We start from the raw sequence: 20238 nt of genomic DNA on the forward strand, positions 1-20238 counted from the left end.
TGAGGTGGGATAGGGGGTAGAAGTGCCTTATACTTAGAGTGACTTGTGTTATTCAATCACTTAATGCATTAATTCTGAACATATATCATGTTCCAACATAATCATTCTAATTTCTAATTAACATTTCTGCTCGAAGAAGCATTCTAAATTATCCCAAATGTCTCCAGATTTGTGTGCATGCTGCAACACTGTGCGCACTGTTCCCTAGTGATCGAGTATATAAATTAATCTGGTCTGCATGCATTAAAAAAAATCAGACTCCCATATACTTAAACCCAAGCCTCCATACATTAAAGATCAAACCCTGTCTACAAAAATCAAAACCCTATATATCAAAACATCAGACTTCCCTTGTATGCTAATATTCAATCCAACAGCCATTAAAAATAAGAAACTCAATGCTCTAAAACTCAGACTACTCCATATGCTTTGAGTTATATCTCTGTACATTAACAAGCAAACTCATGTGCACTAAACCTCAGACTCCAATGCTCAGAAACTGTCTGATTCATGCCTTTCTTGGAGGTTTTGTGGTGCCATGGTATCATTCCTGCTTTTGAGTCAAAAACTCTGAGCTCGAATCCATTTCCAAGACTTGATGGCCGAGGAAGGTGTATTCATAACCTGGCCAAACAAGTGGAGGATCTGTCTGCAAATCCTCCCAACAAATGCTGATGGCAGGAGGTCAGAGTGAAATAGGTCCTTGGTCAGCCATGTGATGGAAAGGAAATTGTAGCCTCTACCGTTATTAACCACAGCTTCAGCCTATGGCATAAATGTGGATGTTGCCCACAGCAACTCGGACTCTTTGGAGACTGGGAGTGGTCTCGATTAGCAGGATGGCTGGTGTGAATCCAGTTTGATGCCAACAGCATGGAGTTCAGTTCTCATTCTGGTTGGGCTGGATTTGGGATCTGCCTCGTTGATGTGCCTGTGGCATGATGTGTCGGGCTAGTCTTCTAGCAAAGTGCTACAAGAAGAAGCAGCTTTTCTTCCATTCGCCTGGCCTATTTTGTTTCACCATTATCTTCAGTTTCCTCATTTGATCCGTTCAACTCAATGCCACTCTCTGTGTGGGCCCCTCTAATACCTCCTCTCCGCTATTTCTTCTGCAATTCTGTGTCAAATTTTGAACCTTATCCCATCCCCACTCCACCCCACATCCCACTCAATAAACTCAAGCACATTCAAAATTCTGCTCTATACATCCTAACTTCCACCATGCCTGGGTTCTATCATCAATTTTTTTCACCTAGAGAGTGATGAGCCTGTGGAATTCTTTGCCACAGAACGTGGTTGAGGCCAAGATATTGAATGTTTTCAAGAAAGAGTTAGATATAGTTCTTATGGCTAAAGAGATCAAAGTGTATGGTGTAAAGCAGGAAGAGGCACTGAGTTGGATAATCAGCCATGATCGTAATGAATGGCTTAGCAGACTCGAGGGGCCGAATGGCCTATTCCTGCTCCTAGTTTCTATGTTTCTATCACTCCTATGCAGGCTGACCTACATTGGCACCTGGTCCGACATTGCCTCAATTTAAAAATTCTTATCCTTGTTTGCAAATCTGTTCCTGGTTTCAATTCCCGCCCTATCTCTGTAGGCCCCTCCAGCCATAGCAACTTGTGAAACGGCTGCACTCATCCAATCCAACCTGTTGCTCAGTCCTGATATTCATTGCCCCACCATTCGAGGCCTTGCCTTCAGCAATCCAGGCCCAGAGTTTTCAAATTCATTCTGTAGGCTTTTCTGTCTCCCTCTCCTTTTATAAGACACATCCAAAAACTACCTCTTTGAGGACTCTTCACGCTGTGTGGCTCTACGTCAAATTTTGTTTCACTTCTCTAGTATAAAATGCTTTGAGACGATTTACTATGTGAAAATCGCTGTATAAATACAAGCTGTTGTTAAAGGCATGTTATAAATACAAAATGTCACTGTGTTTCTTGATAGAGAGAGAGGGATTGTGGTCCAGAGTCACTGACTCTGGAGAGCATCCAAAATGGTGGGCAGCATCTAGATGTGGAGGTCCAGCTCCCATTTCTAAGCAAACTAATGTTTGCCGATAAGAGAGAAAAAACTGAGCATGACTCTTGGGGAATTCCAAACTCAGAAGGTCCACTTAAACAAGATGCTGAGTTCAAATAGACCCCATTTTCTCAATAACAAGGCTTTACTCTTTATGTGGAAGTTATGAATCTTTGCAGTAGATGTACCAAAGTACAGATGAGGTTTGTAGAACTGCCAACCCGTAAAGTTATTTAAATACCTAGTACTTAAACAGTTAATACACGTAGCCTGTCTGTGCTAGTAAAAGTTTGGGAAACCTTTGTTCTAACACATACAGTTGCTTTGTCCTGATATTACACACAGTTATCTCAGTAGGCGAGCTCTAAGTTCATATCTTGATCAACAGTCCAAATAGACTGGTGAAGGATCAGCTATTGATATGAGGTTACAAATGGAAGATTGTTTATTTGTTTTTATAAGGGAGTAAATACTTAGTTATGTGAAAATTTTGAATGGATTTTTATGAATTAAAGTTTGTTTTTATTCTATTGAAAGCTGCAATATATATTTAGACCTTTTTTTGATCTCAACAAAGCTCCTGAGATCTGCACATGGTGGATTCTGGATAAGTGTGGATGAAGTGTCGAATGACTAAGTATGGTGGGTGAGTTAACATTAAGTTGGGATGGACAGTATGAGGGGCCATTAACGGACGTTGCGGAGGCCATGATGGGGCATGGGGTGAATGTTGAGGATTGAGAGAATTGGGAACTAGACGACCTGGAACATAAGAGAGCAATTGGAACAAAGGCCCAGAGAACTAAGGCAGGACACTGATCCTGTCTGACCTACACTGAGCAGGGGTGGGAGGGAGGCTCACCTTCATCCTGTGCTCACATCTCAGAAAACAGATCCAGCTATCTAGGAGAACTTTTCCCAAAGTTCCAGGACATCCTGTTGAGAGTGTATAGAACATAGGTGAGGCTTCTTCTGGAGTACTGTGTCCAGTTCTGGTCACCCTGTTACAGGAAGGACCTTATTAAGCTGGAGAGAGTTAAGAAAAGGTTTACCAGGATGGTGCCAGGAATGGAGGGTTTGAGATATGGGGAGAGGCTGGATAGGCTAGTACTTTTATCACTGGAGGGTAGGAAGTTGAGGGGTGACCTTACAGAGTTTTATAAAATCATGAGGGATATGGATAAAGTGAATGGCAGGTGTCTTTCCTCTAGGGTGAGAGATTTCAAGACTAGGGGACATATTTTTAAGATGAGAGGAGAAAAATTTTAAAAAGACAAGAGGGGCAATATTTTTACACAGAGAGTGGCTCGTGTGTGGAATGATCTTCTGGAAGAAGTGTGGATGCGGGTACAGTTACAAAATCTAAAAGATATTTGGATAAGTCCATGAATAAGAAATGCTTGGAGGCACATGGGCAAAGTGCAGACAGGTAGGGCTAGTTTAGTTTGGGATTATGATTGGTGTGGACTGGCTGGACTGAAGGGTCTGTTTCTGTGCCGTATGACTCTACGGCCAATACTAGTAGTATTTAGATTTGCGTTTGTGATGCCAAGGCTACAAGGCTGTGGGCCAAGTGTTGAAAAATGGTGTTAGAATAGTTAGGTGGTTGTTTTTTGAACAGTAGACTCTAGGGACCAAAGGGCCTGTTCCTGTGCTGTAGATCTCTATGACTGTATGACCCTAATGGCCTCCTACTACTCCTATGTCTTATGGTCTTGCTTTCCTTTGCTGCAAAGTCTTGCAGCATTTATCAGCTTTAACTAAAATCTAAAATGTGCCAACAACGATCTTGTATGTCAGGCAGTAGATATGACAGTAAAGGCAAATATTGTAACATAGCTTAAGGTTTGGCTGCAGGAGGAGGGGAAATTGGGTGAGAGGCTGCTATTTACTGACTGAATATCATAACCTTGACTCTGCTGTGATCTCTCAGCCTGTCAGTTCAAAGCCGTATACTACTTGACATTTACTTGCATTCTGCTTCCTCAACTACATATGAGGTGGGAAAAGAATCAGGAGCACAGCTGCGTACTGGTGCGAGAGGGTGTAAAACATTGCATCCCGACACAGTTCAATTCCTTTCCTTCAATGCTGCCTTTGTCTGCAAAGAATTAGCAGATTCTTTCTGTAAATTTCCTTTTTGCCTTTAATTCTCCCATTGTTTACAGACAAAAGGACTGTTGTCTTGTTTAAAATGTTAGCAAGGGGAAAGAAAAATTGGTGGTATGCTTTAATATGAGATGCAGAGACTATTCACATCAGCTTTTATCATTGAACACTTATCGCAGAATGAGTGAACAATTTGAAAAGGTCCATTCCTTTGGCTTGAACGTTCATGGGACCTACCTGTTGTTTGTTTTGCTGGACTCCCTTTATAGTGGATGTTAGAAAAGTGAGACCAGCCTGTAGAAAATGAGAATGTTAACTCTTTCCCCTCCAGCATTTTCCTTTCTCCTGAAAGTGCTGACTCAATACCAAAGCTTGATTTCATCACCATTAGAGGTTCTCTCAAAAGCTTATTTTAAATTGAGAGAGTTGGTAGGTACGTGCACCATCTTGTCTTTAGCCAATGTCTGTACGTGTGCATATTTGAACATAGATTCTACTCGGGTGAATGTTTCACAGCCCCTTCGATCCAGCCAGCTCGTGCACTGAATCCAATCCAACTATTAGTTTATTTAGTGATGTTATCACTAGAGGGTCAAAGAAGGATCATGACTCCAGGGAAAATTTGCCCATTCTTTGAAATAGTGCCACGGGACCTTCCCAGTTTCTTTGATATGGAAGACAGGCCTATCTTACCTTAACTTCCCATCCAATAAAATGTAAATAAAGATAAAAATAGGTTTGGACCAATGGTGCATTAAACTACTAACCGTGAAGCCACCGTGAAACCACAAGGACTGGTACAGTCACAATGGGCCGAATGGTGGTCTCCTGCACCATATTGATTCTATGATTCTGTGCATGAGTTGACTCCTTTAAGTTACCTTGCATTTTGACCAATGGAAATACTTAAGGGTTCCAAGCACTACAAAAATAAAGCTAAGACCAAAGCATCGTGGAATAGAGAAAGAGACAATTCAGTCATTTTGACTGTTCTGGCTCTCCAGAATTGCAATTCACCCAATGTCAAACATTCCCCAGCAGCGCAGCATTTTTTAAAATTGTAAATATGATTGTTCAATTCTCTCTTGAAATCCACAATTGAGTCTGCCTCCACCCCACCTTAGATGGTGCAATGTAGATCATAATCACTAGCTGCATAAAAGGCGTTTCCTCATGTTTCTGTTATTCATTTTGTTAATCACCTTAAATATGAGCCTTCTGCTGCTTGTTCCTTCCTTCAATGGGCTCAATATTTCCTATCTGCTCTTCTAGAAGCCTCATGATTTTGAGTAATCTATCAAATCTCATTAAACCCATCTCATCAAACCCATCTCATCAAAGAGATCACTGGTTCTGCAATCAAAATCTTTTTTTAAGCATAGGAAATTAAACTACTGATTGTTTATCACTTTACTGGAAGCTAAAAACTTGCCTGATTTTAGTCTTTCTGATAGAATGTGATAAGTAAAGCTTGTTGAGTAACAAATGTACCACAACCTAATCCTCTTAAAATTGTAGCAGTGATATATACAGACTCAGTAAGGGAGCAAGCAAAAATGAAATAAGCAAGTTAAGAAGTCAAAACACTAAGCTCCAAAGAACTTAGTCCAAATGAAATCGGTGGGTATTTCTTGAGAAAAAGCTTGCGTTTAGATAGTGCTTTTTATGTCCACTCGAAGCCTCAAAAAACTTCACTCAATGAGTATTTTTTGAAGACGAGTGACTGTTACAATGGACAGAAACAATACAATGTTGTGCACTGCCACTTGTTTTAAAAGCAGTTAGAACCTGAAAGAGTTAACTAACATCCTGAGTAAACTCCACCCATCAGGATAGGCATTTTTAAACATTCCGTTAAGGGAGAAAGAGACACCTAAGGAGCAGGTGGGATTTGAACCTATACCTCCTGCCTCCGAGGCAGGGGCATTACCACTGCACCACAAGCAGTCCCCATCTATCAGGATAAAAAGAACTGTTCCCTTGAAGGAATTAACCAGTGCTGCTCGTGTTCCCCGTATATTCACCAGGGTGTATATATGATTGTTTTTAGTGTTAAAAGTATGTAGCTAAGGTAGTCATTTGAACTTAGTTTCAAGCTGAGCCAGATGTCTGACAAGAGTCAATTATATATCTTAGATGTGATGCAACTAGCTATTAGATAATATGCAGTAAACCTTTACTGCTTAGTCAAGACTGAGCCAATGTCTACCGAATATATGTCACATGGGCATCCTTCGCCACTTGCTATCAGTGGCTCAACCAATACGAACAAGCAGGATTGACGGTAGGTATCCAAAATACTATGTTGGCAGTGCTGGCAGACAATATTATAAGACTGTTGCCCACTGGGAGGTGGATGGGGTGGAGACAGAAGGGTGCTAAGAGATTTCCTCACTTCTTGCAGGCAAAGAGTGCAGGAATAATAAGCTGAAAGATGGGAATGAAGTATGCATATGTGACTTGGTGGGAGGTAGGGAAGAATGCATTTGTATCACTGCAGAAATGTCAGACAATTTAACAACCGGCTTTGGCAAGAGACTGCGATTTCCCTTCAGAAATCACTGCCGGGGAGAGGGTGGGTACTCCTTGCATGTTTTGCCAGGCTCAAGTGCAAATGATACAATGTTGTGGAAGCCTCTGTTATGAATTGCATGTGGTATACTGAACTTTCATGATATACTCTGTCCTCTTAAACTCAGGGCAGGTTTTGAGGCTCTGGCAGACTCTCGAAGCTTTCTTGGAGATTGGAATCATGCCTGTGGCTGGATAACCATCAAAAGGTGCAGGCAAAGTTAATTTGGATTAGGTGTGTTACAATGTGAATGGCTCCTTTCTTGAATGACTCATGGAGAACATTGGCTAATGTTCATCTATTAGGCATCTTCTCAGTAACTTCCTTTTGAGGTTAAGCTGTTCAAGCTTCATGCTTTGTTACAAATTGGTCAATAGTGACACGGGCGTAACTCGTTGTGGGATAGATGCAGTGTTTATATTAGGAGAGAGTGACAGATTTGGCTCTTTCTTTCTGCCTCTGTGTCCATGTATCTAACGTAATGTACTTCCCCTAATTCTTGACAATGCTTGAATCACTCCTCCTGTCCACTTAATAAAATAACCACATTGGTAAATGATTGCTTTCAAATTGTAGAGATTGGCCCACCCACATACCTTTTCCTCCAAAAAACTGAATGTAAGAAACTGTAGGGGCTAAATGTTTAGTGAAGTGTGGCAGGTTAGTTGTGTTTCTCCCTGACACGTTCCAGAGCAGTGTGATCTGAGGTGTGCCTGTTGTTTTCCTGTGCGCAGTGAGTAGGTGCTCTCTATGGCTGGCAACAACAACCAGTATTTAACATTGTAAAACAACCCAAGGCACTTTGGAGGGGTGTAATCAGACCAAAACTGACACCATGATGAGGAAAGATGTGAGGATCAAAAGCTTGGCCAATGTAAAGTTGCAGTAGTGTTACCAGGCCGCTCTGTCATTAGAAAAAGCTGATTGGTGCTGGTTTAACCTGAGGGTCACCTTGCCTCAGGCGAGGGGAGAGGTTGAGAAAGAGAATCCTTCATGCTAATCTCAGCCGTTGCGGGAATCGAACCCATGCTGTTGGTATTACTCTGCATGGCAAACCAGCTGTCCAGCCAACTGAACTAACCAACCCTGATTTGGTCTGTGGGTTAGGTTTGAAAGAGATTATGAAGGGAGGAGAGAGATATGGCCAGGGAATTGAATCAGCAATGGAAATTAGGCCATATATCTATGGCTGTAAATTCCCTACGATTGACCTGGAGCTGCCTGGAATTAAAGGACACTGCTCTGAGCAACCAAGGAGAGAAATCATGAGGCTGTTAATAAGATTACATGAAGGGTGCTACTTTCAGTCCCTGAAATGTGCCTTGTTAACTGATAGATGAACAACTACAATATAGTATTTAGTGGATGGGTGCATTAGTTACTGTGAGCAATATCTTTCAACCATGAAGAAACACTACATTCTCCACAGGAACTGGAAACTGACATTTAATTGTTTTGGCATTTCTGCTAGTTTAAAAGTTTGTGTTGTAGTTATCACTTTAAAAGTCCTAAACTGCATAAGCAACCAAAATCTAACCCACAGTCGCCGTTAGAAAGTAGTATTTCTGTAGGGAGAGCCTGCATTCCCCTCATGGTTTCGTCCCACTATATGGAAATCCTGTTCTTAAATCCTAGCAGGTCAGCACACAGAGTACATGGACAATCTGTTGTAGGTAGAGAGGGAGGAGTTGGGGAGGTGAATGTAAGATTAACTGTTAAGATTGGTCCTGTTCTTGGGGGTTACATAAAATTGTCTCCAACCTGCCCAAGAACAAACAGTTTTTCCCTCCTCTTTTAATAATTTTGTAATTAATAAACAGAATTGTTCAAAGAAAGTTGGGGAGTAAAGGGTAGCTTTCTTTTTTCCCCACTGTATCGGTGATCCTTCCCCAGAATGCTAGCAGCAGTTTCCTCTAATTCTTTGATTTTCTAAGGCAGTCTTAGCGAGTTTGCAACCATAAATGAGTGCTCTAGGAGGTGTCAGGTTGAGAGCACAGAGCTAACTTAGAGGGATTTGGGAGGACTCAATCCACTGTAAGGAGAATAATTTAAATGCGGTGCATGTAGCTTGAGGGAAAGTTTAGAGAAAGTAGGTGTAGCTGTAACAGGGTTTTCATAGGTGTCAGAACAAATGATGTGGTAGTATGATGTCTGGTGTGCTCAGAAATAACTTTGTAATATATAGGAAAAAGCTATTAAATTCCAGAGTCCCTATGTCTTGATCCATGGGTGTGGTGCTACATCTGCCCAGACAGTATGTGATGCTGGAACTGGCAAATAGAATGTGAAAATGTGTTGCATTTCCTATTTTGTCACCTTGAATGATAACAACAACAGCTTCCATTAGTACCTTTAATATAATAAGGCATCCCGGGATGCTTCACTGAACCAGTAACAGAAAAATATTGGCACTTGGTTCACAAAATGAGTATTAGGTCAATACGTCAAAGAAATATGCTTTGAGGATAGTTTTAGGCAAAGTCAGAAGTCCCACCAGATCAGGTTATAGTCCAAACTAAACCTGTTGGACTATAACCTGGTGTCATGTAACTTCTGAGTTTGTCCACTCCAGTCCAACACCTGCACCTCCACATGATAGTTTTAGAGGAGAAAATTGTGCAGATTTTGTACAGGGGTCACGTTAAGGGAGAGTACCAGAGAGCAGACAGAGGGTCATGAGAGTAGCAGTGGAGTGCGAAAATATATGTTGTCAATTAATTCTCAACAAAAAGATCATTGCTTAAGGATATATTGTTGAAAGGGGGAAAAATGATGAGTAGGCACATGTTTTCAATCCCTGAGGGTTTTCTTTATTTGTGTGCTTTGTTTATTAATGTGGAGTTTTTCCATTGTGTAAGACTTGTGCTTCTGGATTCTCTAAGGCCCTGCTAATGAATAGGCAGTGCAATAGTTTAGTGTCTCTGCTGCATTGTGCTGTGATATACACTTTGCAGCTGTTGTTCTGTGCACTACAAGTTCCTAGTCTCCACCTTGCCATAATGAAAAGCCTCATCCTTCTCTGAAGGCCATCAAAATCAAAAAGGTGTGTGGCCCATGTGCCAGCTACGAAGCCCAATTTTCAGGGGTTGGGCAATCACACCTATCAGATGAAAGGGAAGGAAACTAAATTGAATAAAATACCTGGAGGAAAGATCTTGTTCTGTCAACTTTCAATATTTAAAACTGCTGAAATATACAGAACAAAGATCTCACTCTCTGTGGCCTTAAATGCCAAGCAATATAAGAAATAACACAACGTAAGGGTGAGAACCAAAAGAGTATTCCTGCAGTTGGACCATATACTGGTTGGTGTTGTATTAGGTAGCAAATCTCATGGAGTATATAACAATATGTTGCTAATCCATTGATTCGGGCAATGCTACAAATCAAAAAGCCCAAGAACTTGTTTATTTATCTCTGAATTGTTTTTGATTATTGGCTGATTGATGTCTGAGGCGATGCATTCCCAGATACTGTTGGTTTCGATGTCCATGAGTATGTGAGTGAATACATATAATGCATGATTCCAGGATTCCCAAGTAGCGATGGGGTAAAATAATTATGTCTTTGGAGCAGCAACCAGAGACTGTGGGTATAAATCCACCAGGGCACAGGGTGAAACTGAATTAATTAGTGCTGCCACCAGAAAAAAATGGTCTTATTATGTTACGATAAAAACCCAAATGGTGTCCTGCATCAAAGGTGATCAACCACTGATCTGGTCCACATTCTCATACTTCAGGCTTGAGCCTGAAGGCCTTCTGAAACGCTTAGCAGGTTGTTTCAAGGTCCACTATAGTGGTTTAAGAAGGCAGCACACCACCATCTTCTCTAGGGCAATTAAGAGTAAGCAATAAATGCTGGCCCAGCCAGCAATTCCCACATCCCGCGAATGAATGAATGCAAGAATAAAAGAAAGCATAAGATGGCTCACCACTGTGAGACATGGGTAGAGAATGCAGCTTTGTTTGTATCGCCCATATCCTGAGAACAAATATGTTGCGGGACAGTAACAATGGGTATATTTCTAAGCAAACGTTTTCATTCTTGTGCTGGTCACTCTTTAATGCCTTGTGATTCCTTTCCAGTCCTGCATTGATAACTTTGAAGAGATGGTAATGCTGCTTTTGGATCATGGCACCGATGTCGATGCGAAGGACAATGAGCTGTGGACTCCTTTGCATGCAGCTGCCACGTGTCGACACACCAATCTTGTGAAAATTCTCATCGAACGGTCAGTCTCTTATTTTTTTATCTTGATCCCGGCAAGAGGAAATATCCAAACCTCAAAGTCTGACTTAAATCCCCATTTCAGCCTAGCCCGACTAACCAGGAATCTCTCTCATTCTTACCAACAGCCGTTGGCTTGTATTGGAATGATTTGCAGGTTGATATTTAACATCATTTCCTTCGATATCAGGTCCCATTTGGACTCGGGGAAATAATAGTAATGACTGTGTCACAAGATCTCTGATTAGTAGTGTATCTTGGCTCTAATACTTGCTGCTAACCCAAAACCTAGAGAGGAACACCCACTTCCCTTCATTACCTTTGAGTTATTAGGATACTTATTCCAAAAAACTGGAACGTGACAGAGGTCTACGTAAATAAAATAAACTTGTATATAAATTGTATTATCTTTATAGGCCTAATTTGATTGACAGAATAAAGTCCGCTGCAACATTGTATTAAATACTCCCCTCTATTCAATGTCCTGTTGAACAGCTGTGAAAATATATCGTATACTTTAAACTTGATGGCATGAGGAAAGCCGTAAATATGAAAATAAAGTGAGCGGATGCAGACTGCAGGTTTGGTCCTGTCTGAGAGGAAAAGGCGATTAATTTGAGGAGTGGTATTTTCAGTACAAAGAGAGATTTTTATTTTTGTCAAATTTTGTTGGAGAGCAAGGCAGGCACCTTTGCATGTAAAGTATGAACATGATCTGAGAGTTCAAGTTACTCATTCTCACTCCTGTTACTGTAGAGGAGCTGACCTGCTGGCAGTCAATGCAGATGGGAACATGCCCTATGATTTGTGTGATGATGATCGGACTTTGGAGATCATCGAGACAGCAATGGTTAATCAGGGTAAGTCTATGAATACAATATAGTCTTGTGGCTATGTTCACTATGATTATCTGGAATTACAGCACAGATATCGGTTATTCAATCTATTTAGTTTATGCGACACCAGTGTTTTCTCACTCATCTTCATCTAACCCTATCTGCACATCTTTATATTCTTTTCTCTCTAATATGTTTCATTCAGTTTCCCTGTAATACATCTTTTGCTGTTTGCCTCGACAATGTTTGAGAGATGGGGGAGACTTGGCCTTTATTCTGTAGAGTTTAACCCGTCACTGAGTCACACTTTATTTACGCGCAGAGAGTCCTTGACACCAGCCCAGCTTCCCCGGACCCAGCTCTCGGAGTGAACCGGATGTTGACACACCTATTCTGTCAGCCAGGGCTCCTCGATTGGACCACGTTAACAGCCACAATCTGGGTACTCGCATTCTATGAGGTCCATCTGGCTGACCTCGTTACAATCACTACTGTGATCTCCTTGAAGCATGTAACCTTCTCACTGCACTCATCAGGATAGTTATAGAAAAAGATGTTTCCCCAGCAGAGAGTGCCTAAAACCAAGGGACACAAGTCTCTGAATAATGGGCAGGTCATTTCAGACTGAGATGAGGAAGAATTTCACCGTTCGGAGGATGATGAATCTTTGGAATTCTCTACCCAACAAGGTAGCAGAGGCTCAGTCATTGAGAATATTCAAGACAGAGCTCGATTGATTTCTAGATTTTACACGGACCAGGTGATATCTTTATTCTTTATTCGTTCATGGGATGTGGGCGTCACTGTCTAGGCTAGTATTTATTGCCCGTCCCTAATTGCCCAGAGGGCAGTTAAGAGTCAACCACATTGCTATGGATCTGGAGTCACATGTAGGCCAGGTAAGGATGGTAGTTTCCTTCCCCGAAACCAGATGGGTTTTTCCAACAATCGATAATGGATTCATGGTCATCATTAGATTCTTAATTCCAGATATTTATTGAATTCAAATTCCACCATCTGTCAAGGCAGGATTTGAACCCAGGTCCGCAGAACAATGTCTGGGTCTCTGGATTAATTGTCCAGCGATAATACCACCTGGGCCATCACCTCCCCAAGATATGGGGATGTGTGAGGGAATGACATTGAAAAGTAGATCGATTGTGAACCAGTTGAATGGTTGAATAGGCTCAATGGCCTACTCCAATTTCCTGTATTCTTATACGTTGTGGTGATGAGTTGCACATGCTAACCATTCTCTGGCAGAGAGATTTGTCCTGAACTCCGTAGTGGATTTATTGAAGATGGATTTCCTGGTGATTGTCAATATATCTGTGGCTCGAGGTTTAGGATTCCCCACAGATGGAAGCATTTTTTCTGAATTTATCCTGTCAACTCAGTTTATCATTTAAAAACGTCAATCACAGCCTCCTCTTTTCTAGATAATAGAGGCACAGCCTGCTTAGTCTTCTCTGATAAGTATAATGTTTTCATTTTTTTATATCAAGCTCCTAAATCATTTTCCCTGTATATCCTTTCTATACTTTAGGACCCAGAACTGAACACATTATTCCAAGTATAGTTTAACGAAGAATGCTTCCTTTTCAGGAAAAAAAAAGACTCTTAAGCTTCTCAGCTTGTGTATAACAGATTGAAGCAGCTAATGGATTTTTTTTCCAATGTGTGAGGGGGAGCAGACACTGGAGCGTTGATTCTCAGACAATCTCCAGTTATTTTGGATGTGGGGGAAGGAGGGGGAGAGATTGTGCCGGACATTGTTAAATTAATAAAAGCTGTACACACCATGAGCTTGTTTTCTTCTTCCCCTTTCCCCATTGCAATTCCAATCTTACACTCTTTAGACAGACACATAAGAACAACAGTAGTCAGTGCTGTTGCAAAGTGTTATGTTCTAAATTTATATTTCATCGAATCATCGAAACCCTACAATGTGGAAGCAGGCCATTCGGCCCATCAAGCCCCTCTGAAGACCATCCCACCCAGATCCACCCCATCCCTGTAAATCTGCATTTTCCATGGCTCACCCACCTAGCCTGTATATCCCTGGACACCATGGGGCAATTTAGCACGGCCAATCCACCTAACGTACATATCTTTGGACTGTTTGAGGAGGCACACACAGATACAGGGAGAATGTGCAAACTCCATTCAGACAGTCACCTGAGGTTGTGATCGAACCCAGGTCCCTGGCGCTGTGAGGCAGCAGTGCTAACCACTGAACCACTGTGTTGCCGAAGACAGACAGTCAGAAGGTACATTGGCAACTTGCGGCTGCCTTCCAAATGACAAACCTTCTTGACTTGGAAAGATATCATGATCATTGGATGGAAATCCTGGAATTCCCTCCCTATCACCATTGTGGGTCTATATTCATCCAGACTACAGTGGTTTAAGAACGAGGTTCAGGGGATCTAGGGATGGTCAATAAATGCTGGGATAGTCAACAATGTAAACAACCCATAGCATAAGACCCACTACCACCTTCTCAAAGGCAACTAAAGATGGGTAATAAGCCTTGCCAGCAATGCCATGTCCTGTAAATGAATAAAGTAAATGAGATGGATAGGTTGAGGGAGGCAAAGGAAATGGAGGAAGCCAGAGGGAATAGTTTAGGCAGCGAGAGAAATCAAAGCAAGAGTAAGTTGAAAATGCAGCCACAAAGAAATCACACCTTCATTGTAAGAGTTAACCCTATTGTCATTGTGGCTTTTGCAATACAAAAAAAACACCCACGAGATATTTTAAAACATTTTTAGAAAAGGATTGCACAGCTTGAGGAATGTAATGGTAAACATTCCAGTAATTCCTTCTGTCAGGAAAGGTTGGGCATACCAGATTTATAATTTATAGCTCCTCATGTACCTCCCATTTCTTTACAAACTGCAGTTTTGGCCTCTTACTGTGAAACTGTAAATGTCATTTATTGCAAATTAACATCAAAAAGTTTGGATCTTTCTTCCAGTTACCCCATGTTTTAGTAACTTGATGTTGATCTACTTTTATGCATTTATCCCACAGGCATTTCCCTTGATTACTGAGCAGTCAGAAATATTTCATTCTTACCCTTGAATGTGCTCAATGATGGAGCATTTGCAACCCTGTTAGGTATAGAATTCTAAAAAATCACAACCCCCTGAGTGAACAGCACATTGCTCAGTTTATATTCTTCAGGATTCTGTCAAGGAGGCCCTGTGCAAACTGTCCCTAACAGGAGCTTTCCCCTCTATCCCCATTCAGCTCCTTTCCAACAGGAATGTTTTACATTAAAAGTGCAAATCTTCCACAGGAAAGAAGCACAGACCAACCATCACGCTGCTACAAAATAGATTTAATTTAATTATCTTTATTTAGGATAGCTAGCTCCAGTAATAAAAATGGGAAGTGCTGGATGTACTCTTGGAGTCATAAGTGACTTGAGACATGAACTTGTTTCTCTCTCCACAGGCGGTATCACACCTGCTGGGTGTTTCAGCACTTCCTGATTTTATTGCCGATTTTCAACATCTGCAGTACTTTGCTTTGAAAGCTAACTCCAGTTTGAGCAAATGAGCAACAATGGTGTTAGTACACCTGCATGGGATGTATGATTGTGTATATAAACAAAGAAAGAACCCGCATTATATATCATCTTTCATAACCTTAGGAGATCCCAAATCATATCACACCTTATGTCCCACATTTGAGCAGTTGTCATAGATGTGGGATGTATGTAACTGCGCCAGATCTTCTCCAACTCATTAAGATTTCCTCATGTTACCTAATGTTTAAATTAATGTTTGTTTTGAGGTGAAATATCATTGTTGTATTTACTGTGTCTTTCCCTCCAGATTGCAAGAGATTGCGATATATTTTTATAGAATCATAGAACCCTACTTGTGGAAACAGGCCCTTCGGCCCAACAAGTCCACACCGACCCTGAGAGCATCCCCCTATAACCCACCTAATCTACACGTCCCTGAACACTACGGGCAATTTAGCATAGCCAATCCACCTAGCCTGCACATCTTTGGACTGTGGGAGGAAACCGGAGCACCCGGAGGAAACCCACACAAACACGGGGAGAATGTGCAAACTCCTCACAGGCAGTCGCCCAAGGGTGGAATTGAACCCGGGTCCCTGGCGCTGTGAGGCAGCAGTGCTAACTGCTGAGCCACCGTGCTGCCAATAAATGGTGCCAATGTGTATTCACGTGTACCAGGTGTCAGTCTTGGTTCAATGGGTAGTTCTGTCACCCCAGAGTCAGAAGTTTTGGGTTCAAGTCACATTCCAGAGATGGAAATCTAGGTTGACAGTCCAGTGGAGCACCGAGACTGTATTGCATTGTTAGAAGTGACGTCTTTTGAATGAAATATTAAGCTGATGGTCACTCTTCCCTCTTGGGTCAATGTATAAAATCCTGTCAACAGTTGTGAAGAAGAGTAGAAAATTCTCCTGGTCAGTATATACCCTTCAGTCCATATTGCAAAACTAAATAATATGGTCATTATCACTTTGCTGTCAGCAAGACCTTCATTTTTGTAAATTCCTACATTAAAACCAAATCATGTAACTGAACTTCAAATTTTCTGAAGAAGGGTCTAGGCCCGAAACGTCAGCTTTCCTGCTCCTATGATGCTGCTTGGCCTGCTGTGTTCATCCAGCTCTACACCTTGTTATCTCAGATTCTCCAGCATCGGCAGTTCCTACTATCTCTGATGTAAAGACATTTTTTTTCCCCCTTGCTGTCACTGGGTGACGCACAAATTTCCTTTTCCGTGGGGGAGGGAGTTGAATCCCAAGCTTGGCTGATGCCACAGAATGAATGCTGACTGTAAGGTGAAATGAGAGTGAGCAGTTATAACCTGGGTCTATAGTAAGCCCAATGACACAGCATAAACCACCCTTCATCAGACACTGATTATCATTTCATTTCCAGCCTCAGCCACAAGAAATCCTGGTGCAAGAAGTGGTCAGTTAAGATTAATGTGAACCACTGAGCTGGCTGTATTAAGACAGTGAAAAGCTAAGGTAATGATGATGGCATGCATCCATCTTGGGAGATAATGAACTGCCTGTACCCCAGTGTGACATTGGGTTGAACGTTGCTTATGGGGGTTGTAAAGGCCAAATCATGAGATTCTGCAGCTGGTGTTGTTGGCATTGGCCTGTGGTGGACTTGGAATGAGGTGAGCCAGGTGGATCTCATAGAGTGTGGGTTACCTGATTGGGGCTGTTAACCTGGTCCAAACAGGGAGCCGGGGTTGACAGATATAAAGTGTCAGAGGTTCTGCTTACTCCAGGAGTTGGCTCTGAGCTAGCTGGGTCAGTGTTATGTACTGTGCACCAGTAACTGAAGGGTGCCTTGGTGAAGGGATACTGGCCTTGTGGAGTTATTTCAGACTGATGCTGATTTTTTTTTCTTCTCAATGAGCTCTCTTTTCTGCCATGTGATCATTTCTTTTGTATTCTGTTTCTCCTGCGCCCTACTGACTGCATGCCACAATGCAATAAGACCATTCAGCCACTTGCGGCTGATCTTTCGGCTAGTATGAACGTTGCTGATTTTGGGATTCAACTCCACTTTCCTTGGAGTCACAAGTAGGCCAGACTAAGTAGAGCTAGCCTGAAAAGCGATTAGTGAACCAGATTTTTTTTAAACATCCATGGTTACATGGCCACAATTGGCTAGCCTTTCCATTGAATTCAGTTTTTAACCATCTGCCATGGTAGGATGCAGACCCATTTCCCCAGAACATTGGTCTGGAGTTCTGGATTACCAGGCTAGCAGCATTACCACTATGTCATCACTTCCATTACATCATTACCTGTTTTGCTAAACTCTGATGAAGCATTTCTTCGAACAGTTCTGCCATGTTGACAGTTTGGAAAGCCACAAATAATATTTTCTAATTATATATATGTGCACACATGGGATTGAAGGTTTAACTAAACACTTTTGCTTATTGTTTCTGCTGAATGTAGAAAGTTGGGCAGCCAATTTGAACACAAAGCACCAATAAATAACTGTGTGCTAATTGTTGAGATAATCTGTTTTAGTGATGTTTCTTGAAGGGTAAATAATGACCAAAACACTTCGGAGAACCCCCTACCCTCATTTACATCAATTTGAAAGTGTAGATGCATGGTGCCTCAGTTTAACATCTCACCTCCAACAATGCAGCATTCCCTCTGTCATCCTAGATTTTGTTCCCCAGTCTCTGGAGTGGAATTGTGAACCTCTGAAGTGAGAATGCCATCGACTGACCCAGGTCTAAAACCAGAAGGCCGGTTTGGAGAATGGATCGTTGTAGGGTTTCAAAGGGCATGAGAGCCTTGGCAAAGTACAAACAATGTAGCCTGTTTCCATCCATCTCAAGTAGCTTCCTGACTGCTTCATCAAGCTGAACAGAAAATCTGTGTCTTGACTGTTCACAGGTTTGAGTCACTGTAAACGTTCTATTTACAGAGTCTGTGAATTCAACCAGCCCCCTAAATGTCTGTATAAGGAGATTATTGACTGAGTTTATTTTATGTCTGAGGGTCCCAAACTCGGTTACAGTTTTGTTTTGGTGAATTTTGTGTCCAGGAGGTTGAAGGATGCTAATATTTGGGACTGGAGCCCTTCCTGTAACAGATGCTCGGTAGTAATGCCAAGAAGTTCCCGAGATTAAGTGTAATATGATCAGATGCAGAACGAAGCTCCCTCAGCCCTGATGAAATATCCCAGGCCTAACCTCAGAATAACATGTTCTCCAGATGTAGTATGACAGGTTGTTTTTCCTGTTTTGTGGCCATTCTGGCTAAGGTTACCAATTTATACTGAATAGGGAACAGTTTCATTAGTGGACACGAACCCACCAGGAGCTGGAATTACATCGTCCAAACACGGTTTTGCAAAGCAATAAAACACAGGATATTTTTTCATCTCATCAGTCTAGCCTAGAACTGAATCCAGTTGCCAGAATTAAAAGATTGCTGTGCTAACCCAAGCCTCACCAGACTTTCTGACTGATAGCACCAAGCGAAACACCACTCACCCTTGTTCTTGTACATTGTGGATATTTTTAATCAACCTGTTTAGAGATGTTAATACAGACCTCTGGAGCAGGTGAGACTTGAACGTTGATCTCCTGCTCAGAGGTAGGGACACCACCACTGCAAGAGCTGTTCTCTTATGCCCTATATGGTGGGATCTTAAACTTTTGTTTAATCCAACCAAGCTAACATTTAATTGGTCCAGCAACTGCATTGCAATGTTGTCTTTGATTTGTACCAAGTGGGTTTCATCTGGCTCCTTACTCAGCCAACATTAGTCACAGGAAATTGAGGATTTGTTGTTTTTTTTCTAATGCCAATGTTACTCCAAATTAAGCTATCAGATGATTGGGTTTTTATAATTTATTTAGTCTAGGGAGGGAAACCTGCCATCCTTATCTAGTCTGCCCTGTATGTTACTCCAGACCCATGTCCATATGTTTGACTCTTAACTGCTCTCTGAAATGCCCAAGCAAGGCATTGAGAAAACTTACCAACACATTGTCAATGGCAGTAGGAATGGGCTATAATTGCAGGACTTGCCTGTGATGCCCACTTATTGCGTGAATGAATAACAAATATATGATTACAATGATCGACATAGACAAAAGAAAGGGAAGCAGGTTGTAGTGGAATGTAACGATCAACGAGGATAGGTTAGGCCGAATGATCTGTATTTCTGCTATATGTCCTGTGAAATCCTATGTATAAGTGAAACCAGTTAGCGTTATTAGAATTGCCAGTCCTCCACAATTATCCTTGAGTCTCCATCAATTGAAGATTAATCTCCTGAACATTGTTCTGAGCAAACAAGAAAAAAAATCATGACTGTTTTTATTTATCAGTTGTAATGTGTAGAAGATGGGGGAAGGGTAAATGGGTCAGCTGACTGGCAGGGAAGAATCATTGGAAATGATGGAACTTCCAGGAATACAAACAACTAGAGTTGGGAAGCTGATTCCTGTCCAATTCATGGTGAAATCTAGCTTTGAGAGGAGGAACAGAGTGACATTTACCAAGTTTACCACGAATTACATAGATTCTTTGGTGCCACCTTTTATTTCTGCAAATTCACTATACCGGAACAACAAATTAACCAATATGAAGAAAAAATTATGTTATATTAACTTATCGACCAGTTACTTAAAAAAACAGACACCCCCTATCTCGGTGATATTTACTGGGGTTTTTTTTGGCGCTCCTCTGTTATATTACTTCCAGTTATTTTGTATACAACAGATGGCCAAATATAATTATATCTCAAAGGCAAAATACTTTTCTTGTTTGGATGCTGTGCGGAGTACCTAAATTTGCATGCACCAATCAACCCATATAAACAAGCACGTTTTCAAACAAAATAGCCATCAATTATTAACAGCTCTGACTTTGGTCTGCTTTCAAAGTTTCTACTCACAATGTTTCCATTTCCTGGA

General features: G+C 41.5%; 1 protein-coding gene across 1 annotated transcript in view; it reads left to right on the top strand.

Moving 5' to 3' along the window:
* Positions 1–20238, top strand: part of ppp1r16b (protein phosphatase 1, regulatory subunit 16B) — a 154793-nt gene that overhangs the window by 111247 nt on the left and 23308 nt on the right. The window contains exons 4-5 of the mRNA XM_048608268.1: positions 10796–10941; positions 11694–11797. Coding sequence (XP_048464225.1) covers positions 10796–10941; positions 11694–11797 — 250 coding nt within the window. The remainder of the gene's footprint in view (positions 1–10795; positions 10942–11693; positions 11798–20238) is intronic.

This window comes from Rhincodon typus, chromosome 19 (genome assembly GCF_021869965.1).
Source record: "Rhincodon typus isolate 14 chromosome 19, sRhiTyp1.1, whole genome shotgun sequence".
In the NCBI taxonomy this organism is placed as follows: domain Eukaryota; kingdom Metazoa; phylum Chordata; class Chondrichthyes; order Orectolobiformes; family Rhincodontidae; genus Rhincodon; species Rhincodon typus.